General features: G+C 31.4%; 1 protein-coding gene across 1 annotated transcript; it reads right to left on the bottom strand.

The window, feature by feature from the left end:
* Window positions 1–378: 378 nt before the first annotated feature.
* LOC110032975 (3-hydroxyisobutyryl-CoA hydrolase-like protein 1, mitochondrial) lies at window positions 379–7399 on the bottom strand. The gene is made up of 7 exons (XM_020736784.1): window positions 7033–7399; window positions 6878–6958; window positions 6696–6764; window positions 6231–6294; window positions 5450–5529; window positions 1652–1735; window positions 379–566 (listed from the first exon to the last, which is right to left on the bottom strand). The coding sequence occupies exons 1-7, from the start codon at window positions 7153–7155 to the stop codon at window positions 489–491; spliced, it is 579 nt and encodes a 192-aa protein (XP_020592443.1). The 5' UTR covers window positions 7156–7399; the 3' UTR covers window positions 379–488.
* Between the last annotated feature and the right edge of the window lie 1143 nt (window positions 7400–8542).

Below are 8542 nucleotides of genomic sequence, written 5' to 3'. Positions count from 1 at the left end.
ATTTATCAAGAAATTTCTACGCTAAATCACTTCAATTTCTAATAGATCCAGGTGATAACAAATGTAACCATATCTTAGTTTTATCCCTCAGTGAGAAAGGAAATAATCTAAGTTTAATAGCAGCATTTGATACACCATCATATTTAAATGTAGCACACAATTCTAGAAAATTGACAAGATGTAAATTTAGATCTTCAGTTGGTGCTCCCCCAAACTGATTATTTGATATCATTTAGATAATAGCGGGTTTAAGTTCAAATGAATTAGCCACTACAAAGGGTTTTTGGATACCACAATGATGTTCATCTACCGTAGGGTTTGCATAATCTCTTAAAGGTCTAAAAAACCCTAGGTTCCTCCTTTTAATAAAATCCTCCTTAAGCACTTGAAACTCTCCTTTCTCACTTACCCTCAAAACCAACTTTAATTTCTCCTCCTTGAATATGAAATTGAATCTCTCGTGGTCCCTACTTGATCCCTGCCCTTTTCTACCGCAGCAAAGAACCGCTCCATTGCTCCTTCCCGCAAGCAAGGATGGTTAGGGGGGCTGATGCTTTGGCCTTCGACTGTCCAAGAGGGATCGGTCCAAGGGAGGGCATGACAAGGGCGGGCGTAACAAATGAACACAACAAATAATCATGAAAAAAAGATTACTATAAAAGAATAGTCATGCATTTACATAAATACCACTGATTTCTATACTAATTACATGGCTAAAAACTAAATCCCTACTTTACTCCTATACTATCTAACTCTTCTAAACCATCCCTTTAACCCATATGGTTCATATTACTTGATATTTAGCAGTAAGGTAGTATAGTAGTAAAGAAGAGGTCTTGGGCATTAGATGTGCAAATATTGTAGAATTTAGTTGCGTGTATATAAATCACTGGGAAAAAAAATCATAGTAAAAATAACTATAAATCTTAGTTCACAAATAAGTTATCCCAAACACCTTTTAGGGTCTATTTGGTTGTAGTATTCTTTAGTTTAAGCTCGTTAAGAGATGGAGTTATTCCATCTGGTTTATTAAAAAGCTATAGGGTTGTTTGTGGTCACTTTAATTTTGATTATTTCATTTTTATTTTTATTTTATTTCATATATGTTTTTACTTGAAATAAAATATGTTTGATATGCTATAACATGTTAAATTATTTTTAAAAATTCTCAAAAAAAAAATTTAGATGTTATAAATATTTTTAAAAATAGATAAAGTGATATAAAAATAAAAATAAAAACATGCAAAAAAGTATTAGCAATCATAAAATAAAAGAAAAAATTTAAATAAAAAATAAAAAAATAAAAGTTATCTCAAACAACTCCTAACCTAGCATAAATTTAAATTATTCACGAGTAGTTTTAAGTTCAAGCTTTGTGCACTTAAATAAACTAGGAAGCGCCACTGTCTACAGGGTACTCCATTTGATATCGTGATTAACTTGCAAGTAAAAGTCATATGAAGATCCATGTTTTCTATGATAAAAAAAAACATTCACAATTAATAAATGTTTCTAGAGCTTGAACAATCATAGTCTTTAAGTTTGCATATGTTCCTTACAAAAGAAAAAGATCCTTCTAACCAAAATTAAAATAATAAACATGGCAACCTTGATTAAAATAACTAAAAAGTTTAGACATGATATAGCATACTGTTTTATCTGTTGCAATACGAAATGTTCCAGGAATTGACACACCTCCACCACCTCCCATAGTTATACCATCCAAAATAGCCACCTGCATTAAGTAAAATGAGCATGGACCAACAATTTAGAGTAAAAAGTATATTATGAGGATTAAAACCGATCATGAAATTATGCAAACATCTAGATCTACAAAATGTTGAAATAAGATTTAGCATCATACTTAAAAACAAACTCGTAAAATTATCAAACTAAAAAAAGGGAAGATTTACATACATAACACTTAATTCTAATGTATTTATATATCTTAACACCTAAACTTCCAATTTTTTACATATATGCTACCTTACATATGCATGAAAAGGTGTATTTCATTTTTTAAATTTTAAAATAGTATTATTTTTTATGTGATATGAAAGATATGGGCGGTGAAAAAGTAAAATGTAGAGTTTAGGTACTTGATATAAGCATACATAAGACTTAGGTGGAATGTATGTGAATGCCCCTAAAAATAGTTTTAAAAAGTGTGCAAGTCTGTAATTTATTGCTTCATTATTACCTATGAAAAATGATGCTTAAATTTTTTTTTTTATATCTGTGGTGGATGCATGCATGCATGCCTTGGAGACGCTTTGACACTAGCTCATTTTTGCTCTCAACTTGCCTTGCATAGGTCTTTGGCTTGGGATGCTCACACTTGTGACCCCGCTTTCTTAAGTGTGGTGGAGGCCGACTCCTCTCACACTACTTTTGTGTAGCTTTTATACCTCTCCTTAGTCCTTTTTGATTTTATATAAATGCAAAATGCACAACCTTCACGGAGACCTTTGATGCATGTTTGGCATGTTGAAAATCATATTTGATGTATTATTTCCTCCAAAGTTAGAGTAAAACATGTCATGCAAAAGTGGAGCCAATACCCAAACCTAAAGGCTATCAAAATCTTTAAGAGTTTGTTATGAAAGAGTTCAGAATATGAAATTTTACTCCCACATTTTGGAGGAAACAATATCTAAAGAGCTTGTATAGAAAAACTATCTGATTTAATTCAAAAAAATTAAATGATATGTCAATAGATCCACCAATGAAATTTCACTGGTGTGTTCTCATACTTATATACCGGGGCACAGGTATTTCAGTAAGTTTAATGGTTAAACATTAATTGGAAACTATATAGTTTATCTTAAACTAAAATATTGCACATAACTAACAGAGTACCATTAGCCATACCTTCAATACTAGACTTATGATTGTTGGAGCAAAACCTAAAAAATGTTCCAACCAAAAGGTGCGCATATTTAAATAATACAATCTAAAAATAGGCTATCCTTCATTTGCTTCTAGAGAGAATTTCGATGCTTGTACAAAATGTAGATGAATTGCCAAGTCCTATATTTGATATGAAGAGCAATATCTTTTTGAAAAAAGATGTTCCGTTCACACCTCAAAGTATTTTTGCTATTACCTTGATACTCTCAAGTCTAAACACATGTATTATCCCCAACATAAAAATAATATAAATTGTATTAAAAATTAAAAAAAAAATTAATTTTCTTCTCAAAAAATTAATTATGCTCTTATAAAGTTTGCTTAATATACATATGTGTGTGCTCTTGTACCTGTGCGGATTAAATTATATATATATATATATAATCTTATTAAAATATTTAATTTAACTTAGATTAAACCTAACATTACAAATTAGATCTAAACTTTTCATATATAAAAAAATATTTTACATTTTAAACATACCTTTAAGGGAAGAAATCACGAACTAGCTTAGCTAACTCCGTCTTTTGATTATCGTGTTCATGAGCATGCTTGATCACACTACTTTTCACATCAACTCGAGCCCCACCATGAGCTCGCACTTTCTCTCCTACCCGACTCTCCTTTGACTTCACCTCACTCAAGCGAACTGATTCGATAGTAAAGTTACACTAAATTCATTACCGATTAACTCTCAAGAACGACTACTCAACTCTGTCACCGCTTGCTTTTCTCACTCCTCACAATCTCCGCATGAACGATCGCACTTGTGAGCACAAATCAAGCTTAGCTTTACTATGGAGAGTAGGGCCTATGACAAGGGCACTTGCTCAATCTCCCCTCTGTAGTAGAGAAAGCCACCTTTTCATCTTTTTCATCTCTCGTGCTTCTCAGTCTCTGCTTTGCACAATATGTGTCGCCTCCCCTACTTATTTATTATAGCGAGATTCAATCAACCTCCCCCAGCTCATTTTGTTTCCTTCCCCATATCCCACACTCTATCTCCTTCACCAATACATTCTCTCCACTCCTGTAATTAATTTCCGCTATTTTTTTAAATATTATAGGCTTTACAATTCATGTCCTAATAGAATAAAATTTGACCTCCTTGATGAGGTGGCATGAAACTAGAACTATCAATTTGGGTTCATGGTTTAGGTTCATATTCAACTTGAAAATGATTTGACACAAAGGTAACTAATCAAAACATGATTTTTTTATCAAGCAGGAAAAAAAAAATCAAAACCAAAACTCAATTCAACTAAACTCAAATCCATTCAGACACAAAAAAAAAATACAAAATGAAAGGCTAGTGCCAACCAAATCTATAATGAAAATGATCACTAAATGTGAACATGATTACTTGGTTTGGACACAACTTAAATAAATAAAAAAATATTATGATTTAATAAAAGGTTTTCAAGAAAAAACAAAAACAATAATCAAATAGTTAAGTTGTTACTTTTTGGTTAGACTGAGCCTACCAGTCATTCAAGTAGACTTAAACTTGATCTGAATCTTACATGGGTTGACCCAGACTTACAGTTTTCAAATTGGGTCTTTGAAGCTCCTACATGAAACCATAAATAGATAGATTTATTTTGAACTAATTTAACATGAATTAAAGTTCTACATTGATAATACAAGTCACTACTTAGTTTAATGTTGTCCAAAGTCCATTAGAAATGGTTTTTCATGGCTATACCTAGATTTATTTGCTTGCTCAGTCCAATTCTAGTTGGGCTAAATTATGGTTTAGAGAGCCTTATGAATTACTCCCTTCCTCGTTGTAAAATCTCCTTGTACCCAATCTCCAAAAAAAAAATGTATGTTCACTTCCTCCCTCCTTATTATAGTCCCTTTTGTGTCCTCCCTCTTTATAAGAACTCCAATTTGCACACTGCAACTACCAAATGCAAATTCTCTACTTCCCTTTATCTGTTGTTCCATCTTTGTGATTGGATTTGAGTGTTACTTTTTGGTACAAATAGGAATTCCAAGAATTGTGAATAGTTTAAGGATGTAAAAGTTAAAGCCCTAAAGTTGTCTTTTTTCCTCTATCAAACACATTTGTTGAATATAATGACATTAGTCTAAGCATACAACAACAACAAGTCTTTATTCCACTAAGTGGGGTCAGGTACATGAATCCTTTTTCTCTATTGTGTCCTCTTGAGTGTTGTATTTTCATTTAATTCTAACAAATTAAAATCAATTTTTATACAACATGCCCAAGTCATTTTAAGTCCACCACTACCTTTCTTAACATAAGTCATTAGTCTAAGCATCATGTGAAATAAATTATTAGCTCATAAACTCCATCAAAAAATACAATCAATTAAAAATTTTCTAATCCTACATCCCAAAGCATGTTTCATGATACCATATAATACTAATCGCTTCAATGTCATAACATTGTGTCAACAATTATGTAAAGAATTAAACTACTTGTTGATACAAATACAAGTTAATAACTATAATAATTTTACATTTAGAAATATAAACCTTCAATGCATGAATTGCTAATATATAAACTCACATGTGGTTTCAGATAGGTGCCTAATATGTAAATAAATGTATACAAATGCTTGAAAAAATCCTTGCAGTCTTCCACTTTTCCTGCATAAGTTAAGTTTCACAAGTAATAAGTAATAACAACAAGTACGGTCCAACGTCACATAGCTGACATTCAATCATTAAAACGCGTAAAAAGAAGGGAAATATATAGACTTAGCGCACAATTCTTATGTATTTATATATCAAAGACCAAAATATCTAACACTTTGGTTCTTTAAACTTATTCATGAAAAGATGTATTTTACTTTTAAAAAGTGGTAATGCCAAACAATTGAGTGGTATGTTTGTAAATCTTTCAAAAAAAAGTTTCTGTAGCTTTTTTTTGTAACTGGTAACAAAATAAACACTATCCAACATACTTCTTCACAAAAATAAATAAATAAATAAAGTTTCTGTAGCTTTTTCAGGCAACTGATAACACAATAAATACTCTCCTCTTCAACCTCTCTAAATTTTAGTCTTTGTTCATTGATTATCGAGTTACTTTGTCATGATGTTATATAGCAATCAGAGGTAAGATTCTAGATAAACTGAAATAGATTATTGCATCATTATTTACATAATTCTAGTGACTAAAAAATAGAAATGAAATTGGCAACTTCACCAACCATGAAGATTAAAAAAGACACCTCAAAATCACATTGGTCCAACAAATTTCATTAGCAAGGTGGGACTTCAACATATTTCATTAGCAAAATGATATAGCTCGGCAAAAAAACAATCAAAAGTGGAATAGCACAAACCTTCCTTAAGTAGATTGTAAAGAGCCACGATATCACCACCAGCACAAAATGCCCTCCCACTTCCCTTTGAAACCAAAACCAACATTAAACTTTAATCTTCATGTTAAAAAGAATTTCATTAAATTCATTTTGTCTCATTTTTGCAAAACAAAAAAAAATTATAAACAAAAATCATTAATCATTAATAATAATAAAAGTGAAAAAAAGGAATATATACCTCACACCTAAACCTCAAATTATATATATAATACCACCTTACCCATGCATGACAAGATGTATTCACTTTCTAAACGTTAAAATGGTGGTATTTTTATGTGATATGAAAATTTTGGAAGGTATAAATGTAAAAAGTAAAAGTTTACGTGTTAGGTATGTAAATTTCTATGAATTATTTGGTATGTATGTAAATGCCACAAAAGAAAAAAAAAAGGAAAAGAGATAGTTTTCAGCTTAACAAAGTTCTACCTTCATCATAACAAATCCAATGTCAGCATTGTCTTCCCACGACTCATACAATTTCTTCAAACGAAGTCCCTTTGGAAAAAAAAAATAATGTTTGCCCCCAGCTAGTCAAAACCTCAAACAGCCTATGTGCATCACACAAGAAACAAAAAGACAAACACATTTGATAAAAACAGAGCACGTACCATGTTGGTTGTCAGCGCATTAAGAGCTGACGGCCTATTAAGAATCGCCGCACGGGCGCTCGCTTTCCCTTCTATAAGCACCTTAAATCCAATACATAAATCAATAAGAACATCAATGTAGAGAGGAACCATAAATCGGATGTCATGAAAACGACCTCAGTCTTGAGATCGTCATCAACGGCGGCAGTCGAGATTGCCGAAAAGCTTCTGTTGTGAGGGAGGAGATGGAGGGAGCCAAGACACCGTCGGGCCAACGAAAAGGTTTTCATGATCCTCATCTTATCGCTTTGTTTGATGAGGTGGAGAGAAAATAGATGGAGGGGTGAAGATAATGGCCGCCGGGAAATCGCGCTGTGTTCCCGCTCCGCTGCCGCGAGGATCGGAGGATGTTCTGAGTAGGGTTTTGGCGGGGAAGACTCCGATGCGGGAACGAGTCGGCCGATATACAGAATAGAATATTGTTAGGGGTGTAAACGAGCCGAACACAGCGAGTTTGAGCTCAAAAAATGTCTTCGTTCGACTCTTTTGCTTAGCCACCAACTAAGAGTAGTTTGACAATCTAATCATGTAAGACAAGATTTAAAAATTATTATTTATATTAAATTATCACTTAAATCTAATTTAATAATTTTAATTCTAATTTCTTAATTTATACTTTAACTGATTATAAATTTTTATAGTTTTGTAGTCAATTAAATTTTTTAAAAATACTACTAATCAAATATATATATATATAATTGATTAGTAATATTTCGAGCCAAAAAGAGCCGAACACGAACGAATAAATCTTGGTTCGTGTTGTTCGTGTTTGAAACGAACCAAACACGAGCTTCTTAACGAGTCAAACACGAGCTGTTCGCGAACAACGAGCCATTTTGATAGCCCTAGTTATAGTTGTTTAAGATAATTCTTAATTTCTTAATCATTGACGACTAATCAATTTCAATAAAAATAATTTTTCAAATTTATTATTATAAATTAACTATTTTAAAATTTTCAAAAAAAAAAATGTTCAAAGTGACTTCTTTGGTTCATTTTTTAATAAAATAAATTTATTAATAAATTTTAAGTCATTTTTTTTATGAATTTTAAATTAGAATTTGTTTGATGATTAGTTAAATAATTAGTTCATTATTATAAACCCATTTTTTAAAAAATTTTAATATAATTTTTTTAATTCTAACAAAACAAAACAAATAAAATTTTAATTTTTTTTATGCTTATAGTAGTTTAAAAAAAAAAGAATTAATTACAAAAATCTAATATGATTTTAATAAAAAAGGACTAATTAGAAATAGAAATTTTTAGAGACAAACATTTTAGGAGGTTTAATGGTCTCTAACATCTTACTACTTCGATAAGTTATGGCTTATTTTATTGTTTGTAAATTTTATTTTTTTAATGTGAAATTAAGGTTTTATTTTTTTCTCTACTCCCGAGAATTTTTTTCATAAATTGTTCGCACGAAGCACCGTGCTGCGTTCCACTTGATCACGACAATCTCAGTCATTGTCTGCACGGTGCTCTCAATGCACAACCCTTGGGGCTCTCTCAACCAAGGCAATGGCTGACTTGACACAGTCTTGATTTATTAGCCATTTGACCACCATAAATCAGGAATAATTGTGAAAAGCTTCATATATCTAATTGAGGCATATTTCCTTA

This window comes from Phalaenopsis equestris, unplaced genomic scaffold, assembly GCF_001263595.1.
Source record: "Phalaenopsis equestris unplaced genomic scaffold, ASM126359v1 Scaffold001074, whole genome shotgun sequence".
Classification (NCBI taxonomy): Eukaryota; Viridiplantae; Streptophyta; class Magnoliopsida; order Asparagales; family Orchidaceae; genus Phalaenopsis; species Phalaenopsis equestris.
The sequence above is the reverse complement of the archived record's forward strand: the minus strand, read 5'-3'. Positions and strand labels throughout refer to the sequence as shown.